Genomic DNA, 23,276 nt, shown 5'->3' with positions numbered 1-23,276 from the left:
TAAGATAGAGAGCTTCACATTAGAGAAGCAAGCTTTGCCCTACTTGCATCATGTGAAACTAGAATCTAGTTGAGCTATAAATCCACACTTGCCAGTTATTCATCCACAAATCTCATATGAGCCAACTGGTCTCCTAGTTGCATCTATAAGTACTAATGAACAAATTTTGAGGGATTAAGGCTTGCAGAAGAAAGAAAATGACTCCTGTTTATCAAATCTATCCACAAATATGACTAGAAATGACATGACCTAATTCCTTTCACAGCTATATACACTTAACCTATTTTGATGTATTTTCAGCCCACACATGAAACTTTAAAAAACCGAAGCTGTGGATGCTCTTCAAAAGGGAATATGTATTGTTATATGGAAAACTGAGAAATGTTATGCATGTATAAAAGGCAATAATATACTTTCCCCTAAAATGATGATACTTAAAAACAATCCTTTAAAACTAGAATTGCCACCCAAGATCTAAAGCAAAATTTACATGTTCTGGTTTCTAATTCAATAGATTCATCTTTCTCTCCCCTTTAATGTTTGTTTTACAGCTGAGATATAAAATAGGAGCATGTAATTAAAATCCTCAGATCCATAATTATAAGCTCTACTGCAGTATAATTGTTGAGTCTTTTGATGATCCCACTGCTAATTATGTCTCTTAGAATTTCCAAATATCACTTCATCATAAAAATCTGAACATTGTCAGCCTTCAGTCAATATACTTGATTAAATAGAAAATGTTGTTTATTTCCATAGGTAGTGTGTGGACTGCTTTGATTCACTGCACTTATTTTCTCAAAAAAGGAAAAATAAAGAAAACAGGGACATAGATTTGTAATTGTCATTAAGTGTTGTATCTTTTTCCCTTTCAAGCATTACCATGAAATTTTCTGAGGTTATTCTTTACTGGAGTTGAAAAAAGAAATCTTTCCAAAGGTTATTAAAATGTTTAATTCTTCAGCCTATGATAAAATGCCCCAAAGAAAATGAATTAATGAAATGGCATTATATATGTAAGCTCTATATCCTAAGCTTTGTCATTAACTTGTTATACATCAAAGTATTTTACCTTGAACTGGAGATATTAAGTCTTATTTCATGAAAATAATCCCCATCTCATCCTAGCTTCATCTTCCTTACCCCCCACTGCACTTTCATGTTCCCCACTGTCTTACCCTGCTGGTTGTCTTTAAAATCTGGGTTTATGTTTGTAAGGTAGGTAATTAATGGTTCCATAAACACATTAAGGCACAATACACTACTTTGAAAGATAACTTTTAGGAAATAAGTTGATTTCATCACTAAGAAACAAAGAGAGCATAATACAATATCACATCACACCCATTAGAGTAGTTGACATCCAAAAGACATGAGTTAACAAGTATTGGTGAGGGTGTAGAGAAAAAAAACACCACCTATGTACTGTTGATGGGAATGTAAATTATTAGTCACTAGAAAACAATATGAAGGAATGAAGTAAAAAAAAAAAAAACTACTATACAATCCAGTAATTCCACTTCATAGTAGTAAAAATATAGCAACAACCTGAGTGTCCACCAACAAACATGCAAGTATATCGCACAATGAAATATTCCTCAACAATGAGAAGAAAACCCTGTCAGTTGCAACACAGATAGATCTTGTTGGCATTGTTATTATTATTAATTTTGTTAGAGCACTGCTCAGTTCTGGCTTATGGTAGTTCAGAGGATTGATCCTGGGACCTCCAAACCTTGGGCATACTCATATAAAATGCTGTGCCATCTCCCCACCTCTGTTCTTAACATTTATTTTATTTATTACATATAAGAAAGTTTCTATTACATATAGAGAAAGAAAAAAGAAAGGAAGGAAGAGAGAAAGATTGAGAAAAAAAGAGAAAGAAGCTAGAATATCTCTGGTACATTTGGCACTGAGGATTGAACTGGAGGTGACAGTCTTGCAAGTCCTACACTCTTAACAGTTGAGATGGGAGTCAGGCAGTAGAACAGCTGGTTAAGTACAGGCAGCGCGAAGCTCAAGGACCGGCTTAAGAATCCAGGTTCAAGCCCCTGGCTCCCGCTTCACAAGTGGAGAAACAGATCTACAGGTGTTTATCTTTCTCTCCCCCTCTCTGTCTTCCCCTCCTCTCTCCGTTTCTCTCTATCCTATCCAACAATGACAACATCAGTAACAACAGCAATAGTAACTACAACAATAAAACAAGGGTAACAAAAGGGAATAAATATTTTTAAAAAACAGTTGAGATATTTCACTACTGATCATGAAGGCATTATAGTGAGTAAAATAAGTGATGCAAAGAAAGACAAATACTCTATGGTATGAGTATAATAAAAAATTAAACTAGGTTCCAGAGGCGGGGCTATGGAGCAGAAGCAGCTGTGTTTCTCTCCTCTCCCAGGTCAACTAGGAATAACAAGGAGAACCACCTGGGACTGCAACAAGGAAGAAATAGAATAATGTCAGGAACCCACCAAACCACCAGTGAGTGCAAACACATGTGGCTCGTGGACAGTGAGGAGCCTAAGGAGACATTGAGCAGCTGATAACATTCCAGCAGTTTACCAGTTGAAGCACCACCTCCAGTGTGTTTTACCATGAAAAAGACTGATAAAGGGAGGAGAGGACTCCCCTAAGACTCACCAAATGCAACTTTGAATCTCCATTGCTACTACCCTCAGAGTCTGGAGCAGCAGGGGGGAGGCCCTGTGCCAACATCTGGGAACAGAGAACCAACCAGGAAACTCAGGAGAAGATCTACACCTAGGTGGCCTAGCAGTGGGGCTGTATAGTGGGAGCCTTTCCACATTGTTCTCCTGATGAGAACATGGTGAATAATTGCCACAGAACCTACAGACTATAAATGAGACTTTTTTTTAGAAACTAACAGGGCCCAGCAGTGCTACCCGGCTTGGCAGAGAAGCTGAATTGAGCATGGAGATTTGGATTTTTGGGGTGTGAGATTCTCTTTGCATAGCCACTGTGCTATCTCTCTCTCACCCTGCTTTATCTCTTTGTCAAGAGTGAGTGACTAAGCTAAGAAGCCTACTTATAGTTTTAAAACCCTCAGGCTCCCATAGCCTACAGGGAAGAAAAATAACAAAAGAGGTTTTTAACAACCTCTATGCTTCAAGTCAGGGATTGAAATAATATTGAAACAACTGTTAATTTACACAACTGTGAACTCTTTAAGTACCTTACTTAGACACAGTCAATCCAGGCAACAGTGACCAGTAATTTGAAAACTACTGAGAGAAGGACCTCATAACATACTATCTTGAATTGTTAAACCAACAAGAAGAAATATCAGAGAAATGAACCAAGACAAGAGTCCAGCTACAAGCCCCCCAAAGGTTGAACCACAAAATAGTGAGGTCAACATCCAAATGCTTGTTAAGGAAATAGTCACAGGAGTGAATAAAGAATTTGAAAGAATTGTCATCAGAAATACAGAAACAACAAAGGAGACTCTGGAAGAAAACACTAATTATCTCAAGGTTATTAGAGAGCTGAAAGCTGAAATAGCTGAGCTAAGAACACAACTAGCTGAACAAGCTAAAACAGTATCAGAACAGGGAAAACAAAATAGATGAACTCCAGAAAACAGTAGAGGGGAAAGTGAATAGAATAAATGAGGCTGAAGACAGAATTAGCAAGATCGAGGATGAATTAGAGACAACTAAAAAAGGAATAAGAGATCTCAAAAGAGATTAAGAGATACAGAAAACAACAGAGACATATGGGATGACTTCAAAAGAAATACTATATGCATCATTGGCTTACCAGAGGAAGAAAGAGAGGGAAGGGAAGAAACATTCTTCAGGTTATAATAGCTGGGAACTTCTCTAGTCTAGACAACATCAAAGACATAAAGGTTCAAGAAGCCCAGAGTGTCCCAAACAGAATTAACCCAGACTTAAGGACACCAAGACACATCATATTTAGAATGGAAAGGAATAAGGATAAAGAAAGGATCCTGAAGGCTACAAGAGAAACACAAAGAGTCACCTATAAAGGAAAACCCATAAGATTAGCAGAGACATCTCCACACAAATACTACAGGCCAGAAGAGAATGGCAAGATATCTATCAAGTGCTCAGTGAGAAAAGCTTTCAACCAAGACTACTGTATCCTGCTAGACTGTCATTCAGACTAGATGGAGGCATAAAAACCTTCTCAAACAAGCAACAGTTGAGAGAATGAACTATCACCAAGCCTGCCTACAAAAAGTTCTGAAAGGTCTCCTATAAACAGTCAGACCACCATGAATATGCCATATACCAGGACACTCTAAAAATCTACAAAAAAGGTGTTAAAATTACTTCAATCTATGATATCAATAAATGTCAATGGCCTGAATTCACCTATTAAAAGGCACAGAGTGGGAAGATGGATCAGAAAACACAACCCAACAATATGCTGTCTACAGGAAACCTACCTGACTGAACAAGACAAACACAAAATCAAAGTGAAAGGATGGAAAACTATCATACAAGCCAATGGCCCACAAAGAAAGGGCAGGAACAGCTATTCTCATATCTGATACAATAGATTTTAAATTAAATAAAAATTTAAAAGATAGGGATGGACATTACTTAATGCTCAGAGGATCAGTCAACCAAGAGGACTTAAAAATTATTAACATCTATGCAACCAATGAGAAGCCATATAAATACATCAAACATCTACTGAGAGAGCTACGGCAATATATTAACAGCAACACTGTAAGAGTAGGGGACTTCAACACCCCACTCTCTCAACTTGACAGATATTCCAGGCAGAAAAATCAATAAAGAAATGAGGGAGCTAAATGACAAGACAGATAAACTAGAACTATTGGACATTTTCAGAGTAATTCACCCCAAGAAACTGGAATACAGATTCTACTCAAGTCCACATGCGTCATTATCAAGGATAGACCATATATTAGGCCACAAAGGCAGCATCAGCAAATCCAAGATCATTGAAATCATCCCAGGCATCTTCTCAGACAACAGTGGAATTAAAAACACTTAATAATCAACAAAAGATTAGTAAGAGTTCCAAAATGTGGAAGCTCAGTAGTACACTACTCAACAACTATTGGGTCAAAGAGGAAATAAAGGAAGAAATCAAAATGTTTCAAGATAGCAATGAAAATTAAGACACAAGCTATCAAAATATTTGAGACACAGCTAAGAAATTTGTGAGAGGGAAGTTCATAGCCATACAAGCGCACATTAGGAAACAAGAAAAAGTACAAATAAACAACCTGATTGCACATCTTTTTTAAATATTTATTTATTTATTTATTCCCTTTTGTTGCCCTTGTTTTATTGTTGTAGTTATTATTGGTGTTGTTATTGATGCCATCATTGTTGGATAGGACAGAGAGAATGGAGAGAGGAGGGGAAGACAGAACAAAGGAACCCTAAAGCAACCAGAGGGACAGAAATAACTAAAGTTAGGGCAGAAATAAATAACCTTGAAAATAAGAAAACCATATACAAAAGATCAATGAAAGTAAATGTTGGTTCTTCAAAAGAATAAAAATCGACAAACCTTTAACCAGACTCACAAAACAAAAAAGGAAAAAGACCCAAATAAATCGGATTGTAAATGAAGCAGGACATATCACAACAAACATTGCAGAAATTCAACATATCATGTGAGACTTCTATGAACAACTATATGCCACCAAGTTAGAGAACCTGGAAGGAATGGATGAGTTCCTAGTTATCTACAAACTTCCAAAATTAAATACAGAGGAACGAGACAATATGAACAGGCTCATCATAGCCAATGAAATTGAGACAGTTATCAAAAACCTTCCCAAGAATAAAAGTCCTGGACCAGATGGTTTTACTAATGAATTCTACAAAACCTTCAAGGAATAGTTAATACCTCTACTTTTAAGTCTTCCAGAAGATTGAAGGCACAGTAATACTTCCTTCCAGCTTCTATGAAGCCAACATCACTCTGATACCAAAATCAGACAGGGACACAACCAGAAAAGAAAACTACAGACCAATATCTCTGATGAACATAGATGCTAAAATATTGAACAAAATTCTAGCCAACTGGATACAGCAGTATATTAAAAATATTGTTCATCATGACCAAGTGGGGTTTATCCCAGGCATGCAAAGTTGGTTTAATATATGTAAGTCAATCAATGTGATCCACCACATCAATAAAATCAAGACCAGAAACCACATGGTCATATCAAATAGATGCAGAGAAAGCCTTTGACAAAATACAACATCCCTTTATGATCAAAATGCTACAAAAAATGGGAATAGATGGAAAATTCCTGAAGATAGTAGAGTCTATATATAGCAAACCTACAGCCAACATCATACTCAATGGTGAAAAACTGGAAGCATTTCCCCTCAGATCAGGTACTAGACAGGGCTGCCCACTATCACCATTATTATTCAACATAGTGTTAGAAGTTCTTGCCATAGCAATCAGGCAGGAGCAAGGAATTAAAGGCATACAGATTGGAAGAGAAGTCAAACTCTCCCTATTTGCAACTGACATGATAGTATACATAGAAAACCTAAGGGATCCAGCATGAAGTTTTTGGAAATCATCAGGCAATACAGTAAGGTGTCAGGCTACAAAATTAATATTCAAAAGTCAGTGGCATTCCTCTATGCAAACACTAAGAAGAAGATGAAATCCGGAAATCAATTCCGTTTACTATAGCAACAAAAACAATAAAAATATCTAGAAATAAACCTAACCAAAGAAATAAAAGACATGTATACTGAAAATTATGAGTCACTACTCAAGGAAATTGAAAAAGACACAAAGAAGTAGAAAGATATTCCATGTTCATGAAAAATTAGCATAATTAAAATGAATATACTACCCAGAGCCATCTACAAATTTAATGCTATCCCCACCAAGATCCCAAGCACATTTTTTAGGAGAATAGAACAAATGCTATAAATGTTTATCTGGAACCAGAAAAGACCTAGAATTGCCAAAACAATCTTGAGAAAAAAGAACAGAACTGGAGGCATCACACTCCAAGATCTCAAATTGTATTACAGCGCCATTATGTAATCAATACTGCTTGATACTGGAACATGAATAGACACACTGACCTGTGGAATGTAATTGAGAGCCTGGAAGTAAGCCCCCACACCCATGGACATCTAATATTTGACAAATGTTGCCAGACTATTAAATGAGGAAAGATAAGTCTCTTCAACAAATGGTGTTGGAAAATATGGGTTGAGACATGCAGAAGAATGAAACTGAACCACTGTATTTCACCAAATACAAAAGTATATTCCAAGTGGATCAAGGACTTGGATGTCAGACCACAAACTATCAGATACTTAGAGGAAAATATTGGCAGAACTCTTTTCTGCATACATTTTAAAGACATCTTCAATGAAACAAATCCAATTACAAAGAAGACTAAGGCAAGTATAAACCTATGGAACTACATCAAATTAAAAAGCTTCTGCACAGCAAAAGAAACCAATACCCAAACAAAGAGACCCTCACAGAATGGGAGAGGCTTTTTACATGCCATACATCAGACAATAGTTTAATAACCAAAATATAGAAAGAGCTTGCCAAACTCAACAAGAAGAAAATAAATGACCCCATCCAAAAATGGGGAAAGGACATGGACAGAATATTCACCACAGAAGAGATCCAAAAGGCTGAGAAACACATGAAAAAATGCTCCAAGTCTCTGATTGTCAGAGAAATGCAAATAACAACAATGAGATACCACTTCACTCCTGTGAGAATGTCATACATCAGAAAAGGTAGCAGCAACAAATGCTGGAGAGTTTGTGGGGTTAAGAACCCCCCTACACTGCTGGTGGGAATGTAAATTGGTCCAATCCCTGTGGAGAGCAGTCCTGTAATTCCTCTCCTGGGGATATATCCTAAGGAACCCAACACACCCATCCAAAAAGATTTGTGTATACCTGTGTTCTTTTTTTTTAAATATTTATTTATTTATTCCCTTTTGTTGCCCTTGTTGTTTTATTTCTGTAGTTATTATTGTTGTTATTGATGTCGTTGTTGGATAGGACAGAGTGAAATGGAGAGAGGAGGGGGAGAGAAAGATAGACACCTGAAGACGTGCTTCACCACTTGTAAAGTGACTCCCTTGCACATGGGGCGTGGGGGCATGGAGTGGGATCCTTACACCAGTCCTTGTGCTTTGTGCCACTTGCACTTAACCTGCTGCACTATGGTGTTGTGCGCAGGCTGCAGAGAAGAGAGAGAGGGGGTCTGGAGGGAAGAGGAAACACAAATCTTTATTTGCGCTGGCACCTCAGAGTTGGGTGCTAGAGAGGCAGGTTGGGCCATGTGGAGGTAGCGAAAATGGCTGCCTCACGCAGTAATCTCTCCTGCATCTGAACACCAGAGTGGAGCGCTGGCAAGAGAGCGAGGTGCGGAAGAAGAAGGGCTTTTATAGGAGTAGCTTTCGCGAGAATGGGAAGGGGGAGGAGTAACCATAGCACTCCAGGATAGGATAATAACTCTCGTGAGAATGGGAGGGGGGAGGAGTAACCAAAGCACTCCAAATATCGTGGGGATATAGACAATGCCCTGAGGGCACAACATGGCTGAACAGGCACTCTGAGAATGTCCCAACTCTCGCGGGAACTAGCAGTAGCCTGAGGGGACAACATGGCAGATGTGACTGCATCGGCACAATTTCCCAGCACTATGGATTGACTCCCATATACCTATGTTCTTAGCAGCACAATTTGTAGTAGCCAAAACCTGGAAGCAACCCAGGTGTCCAAAAACAGATGAGTGGCTGAGCAAGTTGTTGTATATATACATAATGGAATACTACTCAGCTATTAAAAATGGTGACTTCACTGTTTTCAGCCCATCTTAGATGGAACTTGAAGAAATCATGTTAAGTAAAATAAGTCAGAAACAGAAGGATGAATATAGGATGATCTCACTCTCAGGCAGAAGTTGAAAAACAAGATCAGAAAAGAAAACACAAGTAGAACCTGAACTGGAATTGGTGTATCACACAAAAGTAAAAGACTCTGGGGTAGGTGGTGGGGGAGAGTACAGGTCCTGGAAAAGGATGACAGAGGATCTAGTGGGGGTTATATTGTTATGTGGAAAACAGAAATGTTATGCATGTACAAACTGTTGTATTTACTGTTGAATATAAAACATTAACCACTCAATAAAGAAATTGAAAAAAAAAAAACTAAAGAAGTAGAGCCTAAAGTGATTGTCAGGATAAAGGAATGAGAGGGATAGGTAGGATTGGTAAAAGTTTAGCTATGAGATAAATAACACTGAATGTGGTTGAATTTTTCTTTGAATAATAGACTTTCACAAAAATAAATAAAAATTTAAAACTCATGAAGGAATGAGATGTCAGGTGATAGATATGCCAGATAAGGAGAATCCATTCATAATGTATGTGTTGCCATCATGTACCTTTTAAATATATTACAAATTACTCTGTGAATCTTGCTATAATAAAACTGAATATTTTCATTTTGAACAGTATAAAGGAGAAGACTATATATATATATATATATATATATATATACAGTAAAATACCTACATAGTTATGTCAGATGTCCACATTGCCTCAAAAAGTTAAAATTTTGTTCTTTTTTTTAAGCTACTTTTTAAGTTGTGATTAGTAGTGATTTATTAGTTTACAGGGTTCTGTTCCCCTATCCTCTCAAAGATAACCATCATAGATTTTACAAGCTCTTAGAGACAGCTTGTTTTAAAAAAAATGAAATGTTTAAAGCAAAGCTGAATTGAGATCATATATTCAGACTTCCAAAATTGACTTCTGGAATCGTAGATAATAAAGAAAGTCACCACTGCTCCCATCACAACTAAACCAAAGGGTATAGTCATCTGGGACCCATCCAGTGAGTGCTCTCTTGCCTCTCAGAACTTTTTTTTTTCCCCAGAGCGCTGCTCAGCTCTGGCTCATGGTGGTACAAAGGATTGAACCTGGTACCTGGAAGCCTCAGGCATGAGAGTCTTTGCATAATTATTATGTTATCTCCCCTACCCTCAGAACTTTTTAACATGTGGTGTATTGTTTGTTTTAAGATTTATTTAGCTGTCAGGAGGTAGTACAGTGGATGAAGCATTGGCTTCCTGAGCATGGGGGTCCTGAAATGAATTTATTTATTCATCCAAAAGAGAGAGAAGAAGAAGAGAGCCAGAGTATCAGGGTTGGGTGGTGACACACCTGGTTTTGTGCACACGTTACTATGCGTGAGGACCCGGGTTCAAGCCCCCGGTCCCCACCTGCAGGGGGAAAGCTTTACAAATGGTGAAGCAGTGTTGCAGGTATCTCTATGTCTCTTTCCCTCTCTGTCTCTTCCTTCCTTTCAATTTCTGGCTGTCTCTATCCAATAAGTAAATAAAGATAATTTTAAAAAAGAGAGAACCAGAGTATCACTGGCACACAAGATGCCAGCATTGAACTAAGAACTTAATGACTTAAAATCCATCCTTTTAGCCACTGTGCCACTTTCTATGTATCTATGTGGTATATTATGAGTATTATGAAATTGAGAGTACAGTGAGACATCATTTCCCAAAAGCCATTTTATCACAGAATCTTTTATATTGTCTCATAGAACATCTGGGGGAACTTGTGCTTTATAGTGTGTTGTATGCTTTTTAATATATTGTGTTAGGAAATTGTTGATATGCTAGGAAACACATAGAATTTAGAGGAAAATGGACTTGAATTTGAATCTCAACTCCACTACTTTAGACAAGTTCTTTAGACAAGTTGCTTAATCCTAGTATCTTTATAATCAGCATATATAAATTAAAGAGACAATATGTTTATTGATTGACTTGCTAGTATACAAGACAATAACATCTTCTACAGGGATTAACGTGTGATTCCATGATAAGAAACATGATAAACACTATAATAAATGTTATTTTTCTGCTAATCAGTTTCTGAAACATTGGTGAGTTCATCCCTAGATTAGAACCAGTTTTTCTCTGAATCAATATAAAGGCTCAAATAAATAAAAGTTGTTGCCAGTCATGAGTATTTGAATCACACATCTGATCTAATCTACTGTGTCAGAGGATGTGTGTAGGAGTGTGTCTAAATGTTAAGTTCTCACAGCTTATGCCAACACCGAAATTTCATTCCATGATTGGTAAAAATTCATTAACAGAGCGTGAGTCTTCCAAATATGGCCCAAGAATCAGTTTTCCTCTGAGAAAAGTATAGGTCCAGGGCCAGAAACATTTACCCTGTATGAGCAAGCATTTGGAAGTCCATCATTTGAAATAAATTACTTGCGTTAATTGGCTATTAAGCCATTGTGATTGCATGTTAGAGTCACAGCTAAACCCTAATGGACTGTGATGTTCTCCACCGGAATGTCAACATGGTGGGTGAGTTGTTATGGAGAACAACACCAAGGAAGCAATTGCAATACAAGAATCTGATTCCTCTGTGGCTGGAGTTGTTCAGTGCTGTGCACAATACTATAATCTTGAACATGTTGATTTGGAGAAATCTGCATGATTAGGTGGCTTAATTGCATGTTACAAAGGAAGCTGTGACCTTTCTAGATCCATCTTGGATGTGGCATTGTACTATTGGGAGGAGGAAACAAATGTGTGTGGAGGGTAAGCATGCAGTAGCAGTGTTCCTTTGTGTAAATTACTCCAGTGCTTAAGTAATTTTTAAAACCTGTGGACAGTACTTCAGACATTAGTGATCATCTGTTATTTGAAGAAAAATTTGTAAAAGTCAAGATACTATATACAAAAAATCGAGTAGCATCAACAGTATATAGTACATTTTGGAAGTATAACATAAACATGGACATTTCTGAAATGTTTACCCAATCTGGGACGGTAATGCAACATTAAAATAGAAGCTATAATATTCTTGTTTACCAGTCCTTGCACTTCTAGAATGTCTTAGCTTAATAAAGCTATAATGATTTCATGTGACATCCAAATTTAATAATGTAATATATTACAGTTTATAGAATATTTTACAGTTAAGAAACCACTTTCACATTCATTGTGCCATGAGAAAGAACTATATGAGGAAAACAAAGTAGATACCGCTTTTTTCACTTTTACAGCTGATATACAAATATAGAAATGTTTTTTAAAAGTAGAAAAGACTTGTGGAAATATAGGACATATAAATCCAAATTTCTTGGCACCAAGTGTATAGTTTGATCCCCCTGCCATGGTATCTATTACTGGAAGATACCTATTCTGAGTATAAATTCATTCCTGGAGCATTATAAATCCGTTCTACTCAAAGCCATATACAATTTTAATGTATACCCATCAGGGTCCCACAAATTTTATTTAAGAGAATAGAACAAAAATTACAAATATTTATCTTGAACCAGAAAGCACCTAGAATTGCCAGTCTAGAGAAAAAGAAACAGAAATGGAGGCATCATACTCCCAGATCTCAAACTATATTATAAGGCAATATTCATCAAAACTACCTGGTACCGGAACAAAAATAGATACACAGATCAGTAGAATAGAATTGAAAGCCCAGAAATAATCCCCCACACCTATGGACATCTAATTTTTGAAAAGGGGGCCCAAAATATTAAATGGACAAAGGAGGGTCTTCAATAAATGGTGCTGGGAAACATAGATTGAAATGTGCAGAAGAGGGGCCAGGTGGTGGCGCACCTGGTTGAATGCTCACGTTACAGTGTGCAAGGATCCAGGTTCAAGCCTCTGGTCCCCACCTGCAGGGGGAAAGCTTCACGAGTGATGAAGCAGAGCTGCAGGTATCTCTCTGTCTCTCTCTATCTCTTCCTCCCCTCTCAATTTCTTTCTGTCTATCCAATAATAAATAAATAATAATGTTTTTTAAATTTTTTTAAAAGAAGAAACTGCAGAAGAATTAAACTGAACCACTATATTTCACCAGACATAAAAGTAAATTCCAAATGGATCAAGGACCTGGATGTTAGACCAGAAACTATCAAATGCTTAGAGGAAAATATTGGTGGAACTCTTTCCCATCTAAATCTCAAGGGCATCTTTGATGATACAGACCCAATTACAAGGAACACTAAAACAAAAATAAACCAGTGGGACTGTATCAAATTGAAAAGCGTCTGCACAGCAAAAGAAACCACCCAAACAAGGATACTCCTCACAGAATGGGAGAAGATCTTTACATGTCATGCATCAGATAAGAAACTGAGAACTGGCATTTTGAAATACAATTAATTCTACCAGAATGCTATAGTTTTTTGAAAGTATGTATGGGCAACATCTCCAAGAATAAAATGGCTTGGCCTCTTTTGTTAAAAGTTACCTAAGCGTGGTCCGGGAGGTGGCGCAGTAGATAAAGCATGGGACTTTCAAGCATGAGGTCCTGAGTTCAATCCCCGGCAGCACATGTACCAGAGTGATGTCTGGTTCTTTCTCTCTCTCCTCCTATATTTCTCATTTATAAATAAATAAAATCTTTAAAAAAAAAAAAAGTTACCTAAGCATTAGGTCAGGCCTGCCTGACAGGGTGGAATACCCTAAAAGAGAAGTAATTACCCAAAACAACCCAGTCTTCAATCACTTTCATATAGAATGTTCTGCTAACTGAAGAAAAAGATGTATTTGGAACCTGAATTGTACTTGTAATTGACCTAATCATCCATCCCCATGACTTTAGAGGTGAATGAAACCATGCATTAAACCACCAGACACTGGTATTATCTGCCCCCAAGCCATAAATTACCTTCAAAACAGCATTCTCTAGATCCTTGGCTATTGCTCTGTAAATGACTGTGCCTGGAGCAGTGTCTTCTAGGATATAAATCTCAGTAACTGCCAGAAAATGTAAAGAAGATGTGCTTGGGTGAGTGTCACCATTATAAGCCCCTGAGCCCCTCATCCAGTCCTGGATTTTAGAGAAATGTTAAGGCATTGTTCTTGCTTATCATTTTTTTTTTCTTTTTTTGACCAGAGCTCTGCTCAGCTCTGGCTTATGCTGGTATGGGGGATTGAACCTGAGGCTTTGGAGCCTCAGGCATGAGAGTCTCTTTGCCTAACCATTATGCTATCTACCCCCACCCACTTAGCATAATTTTTTACAAGTTGATTCCCATTAATCATAGTAACCATATCCATACCAATTGTAACCATTCTATTTATCAAGTGTCTATCATGTGTCAGTTACAGAGCAAAGAGATTTATAAATTTAAAAAATCATGATGTTGAACATTTTCTGAATGCTTTCTAACTGGTAAGCCCTTAAAATCATTGGCTAACTTTATGATTATTATTTGTATTTTACTGAGGTTTATAAAGACTGAGTAATAAACTCCAAGTCACACATTTGTCATTACTCTTATCATCACTCTTACAGCCTATGAAAGCACATGGGCACAATGTTAGCTTGTGTTTCTTTGTCCACTCAGATTGTTTTTTTCCCCCAAGAAAAAAGCTCTCTATACCTTGGTCACTTAGAGCAAGGGAGCCAATGAAGGTGGGTGGCTCATTGACATCAGCAATCTGGATTGAAATAGTCTGTGACGCTGTTGCCCCTTGGTCATCTTTGGCATAGATTATCAGAGAGTAGAGAGACACCATCTCAAAGTCCAATTTGGGTGCTCTAGTGTAGAATAGTTAAATGATAAAAAAAAAAAAAAAGAGCACAATAGAATGAGTCACAAGCTTCATGATGACATAATGTAATATATTTGAGATCTATAATACCCAACATGAATCAGCATTTTAAAAATAAACATTTAGTACTTGAGATGTACAAAGAAGGTGATCTGATTTGTCAAAAGGAGAAAAAAAAATCTTCATGAACAGAATTCATTAATTGTATATAATAGTTTCCCTTCCTTTCCTCTTTTCCATGCCATTTTTAATTTATATTTTATTTAGCATTTAATGAGAGAATAAAGATAGAAAGACAGAGAGGTAGAGAGACCAGAGCACTGCTCAACTCCAATTTATGGTTATGCTGGGAATTAAACGTGAAACCTCAGAGCCGCAGGCTTCACACCTATGGACATCTAATTTTTGACAAGGGGGCCTAAACTACATGGAGAAAGGAGAGACTCTTCAACAAATGTTGCTGGGAAAATTGGACTGAAACATGCAGAAGAATGAAATTGAAACCTACATTTCACCACACACAAAAGTAAACTCCAATTGGATCAAAGATGTGGATGTTAGACCAGAAATTATCAAATACTTAGAGGAAAAAATTGATAGAACTCTTTTCCATCTAGCTTTTATAGATACCTTCAGTAACACAAGCTTAATTGCAAAGAATACAAAAACCAAAACCAATGCTACTACATCAAATTGAAAACCTTCTGCACAACAATTGAAACCACCCCCCCAAACAGACTCCTTACAGAATGGGAGAAGGTCATTACACATACATCAGACAAAAGGTTAATAACCAAAATATGTAAAGAACTCACAAAACTCAGTAATGAAAAAGCAAATGACTCCATCCATAAGTGGGGAGAGAATATGAACAGAATATTCTTGTGGAAGAGACATGAAAAAAATGTTCCATGTCATTGATTATCAGAGAAAAACAAGTACAGACAACAATGAGATACCACTTCACTCTTGTCAGAATATCTTACATCAGAAAAGTTAGTAACAACAAATGCTAAAGAGGTTGTAAGAGAAAAGGAACCCTCCTGCACTGCTGTTGGGAATGTAAATTGGTCCAATCCTTGTGGCAAGCAGTCTGAAACTCTCAGAAGGCTGGAAATGACCTACACTATAACCTGGCAATTCCTCTCCTGGGGATATATCCTAAGAAATCAAACACACCCATCCAAAGAGATCTGAATAAACTTATGTTCATAGGAGGACACTTTGTAATAGCCAAAACTTGGAAGCAACCTAGGTGTTGCATCAACAGATGCGTGACTGACTGAGAAAGTTGTGGTATATATAAACAATGGAATACTACTGAGCTATTAAGAGTAGTGAAGTCACCTTCTTCATCTCATCTTGAATGGAGCTTGAAGGAATCATGTTAAGTAAGATAATCCAGAAAGAGAAGGACATGTTACTCATGGACAAAAGTTGAAAAATAACAACAGAAAGGATAAAGACAAAGTAGAACTTGGATTGGGTTTGGTGTACTACACAAAAGTCAAGGCCTCTGGGCAATTGGGTAGCGAGACTTCAGGTCCTGGTGCATGATGGTGGAGAAGAACGCAGGCTCGAGGGAGTGTTTTACAGAAAACTGAGAAATTTTATACATGTCTCAGCAACTATATTTACTATAAACCAGTAATCCCTCATAAAACTATTTTAAGTCTTTCATATAACCATTATGTTGTCTCCCTAGCCCTCCATGCTATTATTTCTAATAATTATTATCTCAGAACTCTAATACATTAGGGATAATCCTTAGTACTCAACAAACATCTCTTCTGTCCTTACTATTGTACATAGATACTATTATCAAATGCCTTTTATAGATGCATAAAATGAAGTTTGTGGATATTATGCTTTTGGCCAAGTTTCTACATATAGAAATACAATGATTCTGAACCCCATCTGACATCACACTCATACTCTTAATTCTAAATCTAAACCTCCTGCACCTAAAGATGGATTTGAAGGATGCATACACGTCTCCACTTGTTCTTCCCTCATCCCATCACCCCACATGTCCTGTGATAGGTTCCTTTTGTGCTTTCCCATCAGTCTTTTTAACTGCTCTCTTTAAACTGAGGTTTAATAGCAAGAGAGATGGGACTCAAGTTCCACCTCTGTATGAAATTTCTCAAAGATTAGCTCATGATCTTTAAACCCTTTGGATTTCTTTTTTTTATTTTTTATTATCTTTATTTATTAGATAGAGATAGCCAGAAATTGAGAGGAAGGGGGAAATAGAGAGGAAAACAGACAGAGAGATACCTGCAGCCTTGCTTCACCACTTGTGAGGTTTTTTTTCCCCCTGCAAGTGGGGACCAGGGGCTTGAATCCAGGACCTTGTGCATTGTAATATGTGCACTTAAGGAGGTGAGCCACCACCTGGCCCCTCCTGTCGTATGCTTTACATTGGTTTGTTCTAGCCCTTCTCCACCAAGAGAATTACATCAGTCCAGTTAGTTTTCGCCCCGCCCCTAGGAACCCCGCCAGAGTTCCAGGGTTCCTGAGTTCCACAGTTGGAGAGTTTCAGAGTTCCAGAGTTGGAGAGGGTTCCTGAGTTCCAGAGTAAGAGAGAGTGCTTGTGCTGCCGCAAAGAGACAGCAGAGTTCTGTTTGGTGATTAGTTTGTCTTAGTTTATGAATCGTTGTTCCTGAATAAAGAAATACAGCTTCCCTGACCAGCCGTTGTCTCCGTGTCTCTGTTACCCGCCCGTGAAGCTAACCCGGCCAGCTGGAGCCGTCTGAAATTTTAACAACAAATGGCGCCCACGTAGACCTGACCTGCGCATCTCTCAGATAAGTAAAGACAATTTGGCTACCTATGCACTATGGCCTTCTCTTCTGCTTGTGAAGAGATCTCCAAAGGCCTCTGCTCTTTCTTCACGAGACTGTTTTGCTGTTTCTGGAACATTTATCTCTGGACCACTCTGTGGTTTCCACTCACTTGGGCGAACTCAGAACAGCCAACGGGAAGAGCCAGCGGGAAGAGCCAGCGGGCGGGATGAGAGGCGCGGAGCTGCTGTTTCCACCTGGTTAAACAGCCAGCCAGCCGGCTGCGCCCAGACAACCCCGCGCACCGCACCCGCAGCCCCGCAGCCCTGCAGCCCGCAGGAGCCCAATGCCAACACGCTGGAGCCCGATGCCAACACGCAAGAGCCCGAAGCCAGCCCACAGGAGCCGGCTCTCCACCGCGTGGCGCAGGGCACTGGATGCGTGATCCCTCCACACTGCTCGGCCACTGTGAACAGGGCAGCAGACATGGCAGGGCCATGGGGCAGGGCCGTGGCGGCCTATCATGGCCGCCACCCCTGGGCACCTAGGCCCACGCCTTCTACAAAACTGGCCCGCCTGCCCTCTTGCTATAAATTCTAGAACCATCCCGGGCCTCCTGGACCCCCAGGCTCCCTGCCGAAACTGGGCACACAAGATCTCCAGCCGCCGGTCCGGTCTGAAGACAGACAAGCTGGAGTACACAGAGATTTGTACAGAGATCGCAACCTGCAATTCCTAAAAGTGAAGCTGCGCGGGAAGCCACCTCTGGATGGTGAAACCCCCCCCCCAACAACTAAGACAGTATAGATTTAAATTTGTGTTTAAAATGACATGTCTTTGTAACAAAGGTTTCTCTCCTTGTGTATTAATGACCATGTTTATGTATATGTTTAAAGTTTGGTAAACAGTAGCTTTAAGGCTAAATTCTTACTAATCAAAGTTAAATAAAAAAAGGTTTTCAACGTAATTCTCATAAAGATAAAATTAACTTACATTTAAAGTCTAAGGTAAAAATTAGTTAACAATCAATATATTTTAACTAAGTTGGTCTAAACAAAAGGTTAAATAGACTTGTTGATATGTAAAACTCTCCATTACCTTCTCTATTAGAAATGGTAGATCGCACAATGGCTATGCTAATTATTCTCATGCCTGAGGTTTCCTTTCCTGCCCACAACTAGGGTGTGTCTCCATCTTGAATGGGTATAACAAAAGGTTAAAAAGACGTTGTTGCTATGTAAAAGTCTCAAATTCCTTCTCTATTAGAAACGTTAGATCGTGCAATAGATATGCTAATAACAAGTTTTGTTTCATAGTAAGTAAATTGCAGCCAGCTGCCTTTGGGACTCTAGGCTGTTCCCCACCCCCATGCAAATGCCCATCGAGGCAAGTAGCCCCCCAGAGACAAGAAAGTACGCCCCCCAGAGACAAGAAATGTTTTTTTTAAGCTGGTAAAGTTTAGCCCACAGAGGCAGATATGGCCCCCTCAGGCCTTCCCTTAACAACACACTGGTTCTTGTTATTTGCTTGCATGTTTCTCCATGTTTGTGCCAGTTTCTTTTTATAAAAATGCCTGTATGATATATGTTTCTGTTCACCCCACACCCTTGATACTATAGTCATTTAGTTAAAAAGAAAAGGGGGAATTGTTGTATGCTTTACATTGGTTTGTTCTAGCCCTCCCCCACCAAGAGAATTACATCAGTCCAGTTAGTTTTCGCAGGCCCACTTGGCCCCGCCCCTAGGAACCCCGCCAGAGTTCCAGGGTTCCTGAGTTCCACAGTTGGAGAGTTTCAGAGTTCCAGAGTTGGAGAGGGTTCCTGAGTTCCAGAGTAAGAGAGAGTGCTTGTGCTGCCGCAAAGAGACAGCAGAGTTCTGTTTGGTGATTAGTTTGTCTTAGTTTATGAATCATTGTTCCTGAATAAAGAAATACAGCTTCCCTGACCAGCCGTTGTCTCCGTGTCTCTGTTACCCGCCCGTGAAGCTAACCCGGCCAGCTGGAGCCGTCCGAAATTTTAACAACACCCTCCCTTTGGATTTTTTTCATACTTATGTGCATGCCTTGAATGTTCTGCTGCAAATGCCCTTCCCATTACTAATATGAATTAACTAGATTAGAAAATTATGGTTTCTGGGAGTCAGGCGATAGCACAGCAAGTTAAGCACATGTAGCACAAAGCACAAGGACCGGGGTTTGTATCCCAGTTCAAGCCCCCTGCTCCCCACCTGCAGGAGTGTCGCTTCACAGGCAGTGAAGCAGGTCTGTAGGTGTTTATCTTTCTCTCCCCCTCTCTGTCTTCCCCTCCTCTCTCCATTTCTCTCTGTCCTATCTAACAACGACGACATCAATAACAACAACAATAATAACTACAACAACATAAAAAACAAGGGCAACAAAAGGGAAAATAAGTAAATATAAAATAATTTTAAAATATTTTTTTAAAGTATGGTTTCTACAGTTATGGTAAAATAGCAGAAAATTAAAATTTTATTAAGCAGCAAAACATAGAAGAAAAGTATGGGGGCCGGTGGTGGTGCACCTGGTTGAGCGCACATGTTACAGTGCTCAAGGACCCAGGTTCAAGCCCCCATTCCCCACCTGCAGGGGGAAAGCTTCACAAGTGGTGAAGCAGGGCTGAAGGTGTCTCTGTCTCCCTATCTCCCCCTTCCTCTCAATTTCTGGCTGTCTCTATCAAAAAAATAAATAAAGATTAAAAAAAAATTAAAAAAAAAAGAAAAGTATGTTACTTGTCTTTGGGATTGTGTTTAGCCATGAACTTCCTATTGAAGCTCCATGAAGAACTGTATATTGAGCACTTACTGTATACCAACTATAGGTATTTGATATGAGTTTGGTAGCTTAGTCCTTTTTTAAGTGTTATTGGTAATATTAACCAGTCTGTTTTTACCAATAAAGTAACAGAAATTCAAATAGTTGTCCAAGCAATAAGCAGCATATAAATTCTGATTTTGACACCAAGGTCCATGCTCCTTGACACACAGCTCCAGAGCCAACATGTTTGCTTTCCCATTTAGTAGCATCACTGACTCTCAGGAAAAGGAAAAAGAAAGAAAATAAAAAGATCATTACACCACTCTGACAATCTCAATCTCATACTGACAAGAACTACATTTACTGAGCACTTTTTGTGTGCAAGGCATTGCTCTTAACCCCGTTTAAAGAAAATGAACCATGTGAGAGGTTATTATGATCCCCTTTTCATAGATGAGGAATATGAAGCTTAAATAATGTAACCAGGAGGAACTGTGCAGTGGCACACCTGATAGAGCTCATGCCTTGCAGTGCACAAGGACCCAGGTTCAACCCCCTGGTCCCCACCTGCGGGGGGGAGCTTCATGAGCAGTGAAATAGTGCTGAAGGTCTCTAGGTCTCTATATCTATCTATCTATCTATCTATCTATCTATCTATCTATCTATCATCTCTCTCTGTATGTGTGTTTTTTTCTCTCTCCATCTCCATATCTCCTCCCTTCTCAATTTCTCTGTCCTATAAAACAAAAGAAAAAAAATAGGAAAAATATTTCTTAGGAAAATAAAGATTCCCAAGTAACATAGTAGTGACAGAGCTGAAATTTAAAGTCAACTCCTCCTGAATGTAAAACTTACTTACTTTTTATCATACTTGATACTTCCTGATAAACTATTTTAATACCACAACTGACTCAAAGATAATTTCCAAGCCACAAGTAAGTAAAACATTATCGTCAAGGACTCCCTCACCAGCACTCATACCTTAGGTTGACTATACTGATTGTGGTCTTTCTACACTTAGATACCCAGAGGGGCAGAATTTTTGCTTTCTGGCACCTTACACAGTACAAGGCTTTTCAAGAAACACTGCATTTTTAAAATGCAAGCACTGCTTTTTAGCAGGCTACAATGGAAAAAGACAAGAAAATGGTTTAAGTCCCTCTCTGGTTGATTACTCCCAGCCAGGGAATAGAAAGTGCACATACAGAAAACTTGGATTCCTTTTGCCATCCTGCTTGTGTAACCCCATTTATATTACTTGGTGACAGGTAGCAATTTGAACATTACATAACTAGAATGTACTTTGTCTCATTTCCATTGATGTATCTATATAATCAGTTCACTTCAAACTCTGCTATTATTTCTCCAGGAGATGAGTTAGGTTTTCTCTCTCTCTCTCTCTCTCTCTCTCTCTCTCTCTCTCTCTCTTTCTCTCTTCCCTTGGTTTGACTGTCTGCCCAGTCAACTCTCCCAAACTCAGTCTTTTGCAAACTAAACAAGTATATATACTGCAAGGAAGGAAGTTCAACAAAGGATAATGATATGCTAAACCTCAAATAGAACAGTATATGGGTTTTTTTTTAATATTGTAATGTTGCAGAGGCAGATATTAACTCTCTTAGATTTGCCTTTAACTGCAGGTTTATTTCCATCCTATGAAACTGTTTTACATCTGAACTGTTTCTAGAGCTATCTAGAGACATTCTGTGATATAGTTATGATAATATGACTATCTTTCTTCTAGTTTTTATCATCTATAATTTTGGTGCAGTACTGCTGATGATTCAAGTATCCCTGCATTTATTACAGTAACAACTGCTATATGTTAATTGCTTTTTTAGGCTAAGCACTAACATGGCTTTTTTTTAATCATTTTTTTATACATTATTTCATAGAATCTACTTACCAACCCAATTGAGGTGACATTATTAACAAATCAGTACAGAAAAGAAAACCAAAGAATGGAAAGTCAAGTAACTTTCCCAAGGTCACATTGCTACTAATTCAATCTACTATGCTCAAACCTAGGTCTTTCAGAGCATTAAAACCGAGAAATAGTCTACGGCCATACCACCCTGAGCACACCCGTTCTTGTCTGATCTCAGAAAAACTGAGAAATAGCACAGCAGTTTATGTAACAGACTCTCATGCCTGAAGTACCAAAGGTCCTGTGTTTAATCCCTGCTTCCACCATAAGCCGGAGATAAGCAGTGCTCTGGTTATGAAAAACAACAGAAAAAAAAAACTATAAAGAACAGCTATGATTTACACACACACACAATAAGCATTATTAAACACTTTATAAGATAGCTTTTTAAATACAACTGAAGTTGAAAGCAAATTTAAAATCTAACAATACCATGCTCAAGAAGGATATTCATTTGCCAAAACTGAGTTGACTTTCCGGTGATGATGGATAGATGGATAGATAAGACAGACAGATAGATTGATAGATTGATAGGCTTCCAGATATAACTATTTAGTGATAATTCTGGGACTGGCCATGCTAGCAATTGTACTACGTATTGAGTTTTATATACTTTTTCCTAATAGGCTATTTTAAAAGCAGATAAATATAACATGAATGCTAGATTAAAAAATCAAGTAGATTTTCACTGTATGTGAAAATCATACAAATTGATCCAACAATTTAAGCACTGTTCAGTTCTGGTTTATGGTGGTTCTGGGGATTGAAACTGGGACCTTTGGTGCCTCAGGCATGAAAGTCTATTTGCATAACCATTGTGCTGTCTTCCCAGCCCTATGCAGTCGTTTTTTTTTTTTTGGATCATCAATTTAGCCATCTGTAACTCCTCTAACACTGTTCAACAGTGTGTATTTTCTCAAATCTTTACAATATTAAATACTATCAAACTTGATTACTCTACCAGTCTGTTGGCTAATGCTCTTTATTAAAACTCTGTATTCCAGGAGCCAGGTGGTAGCACACCTGGATAAGTGCACACATTATAATGCTCAAGGACCCAGGTTCAAGCCCCTGGTCCCACCTGCAGGGGGAAAGCTTCATGAGTGGTGAAATGGGGATACGGGTGTCTCTCTGTCTCTCTCCCTCTCTATCTCCTCCTCCCCCTCTC

At 38.4% G+C, this 23,276-nt stretch overlaps 1 protein-coding gene across 1 annotated transcript in view; it reads right to left on the bottom strand.

Annotated features, from left to right (window-relative positions):
* Positions 1 to 23,276, bottom strand: part of LOC132541794 (cadherin-related family member 3-like) — a 105,709-nt gene that overhangs the window by 59,060 nt on the left and 23,373 nt on the right. Inside the window, 3 exon segments of the mRNA XM_060202492.1 lie at positions 13,733 to 13,821; positions 14,451 to 14,606; positions 22,645 to 22,656. Coding sequence (XP_060058475.1) covers positions 13,733 to 13,821; positions 14,451 to 14,606; positions 22,645 to 22,656 — 257 coding nt within the window.

Source organism: Erinaceus europaeus, chromosome 12, assembly GCF_950295315.1.
Source record: "Erinaceus europaeus chromosome 12, mEriEur2.1, whole genome shotgun sequence".
NCBI classification, from domain to species: Eukaryota; Metazoa; Chordata; class Mammalia; order Eulipotyphla; family Erinaceidae; genus Erinaceus; species Erinaceus europaeus.
This window is presented reverse-complemented; position numbering and strand designations above follow the sequence as displayed.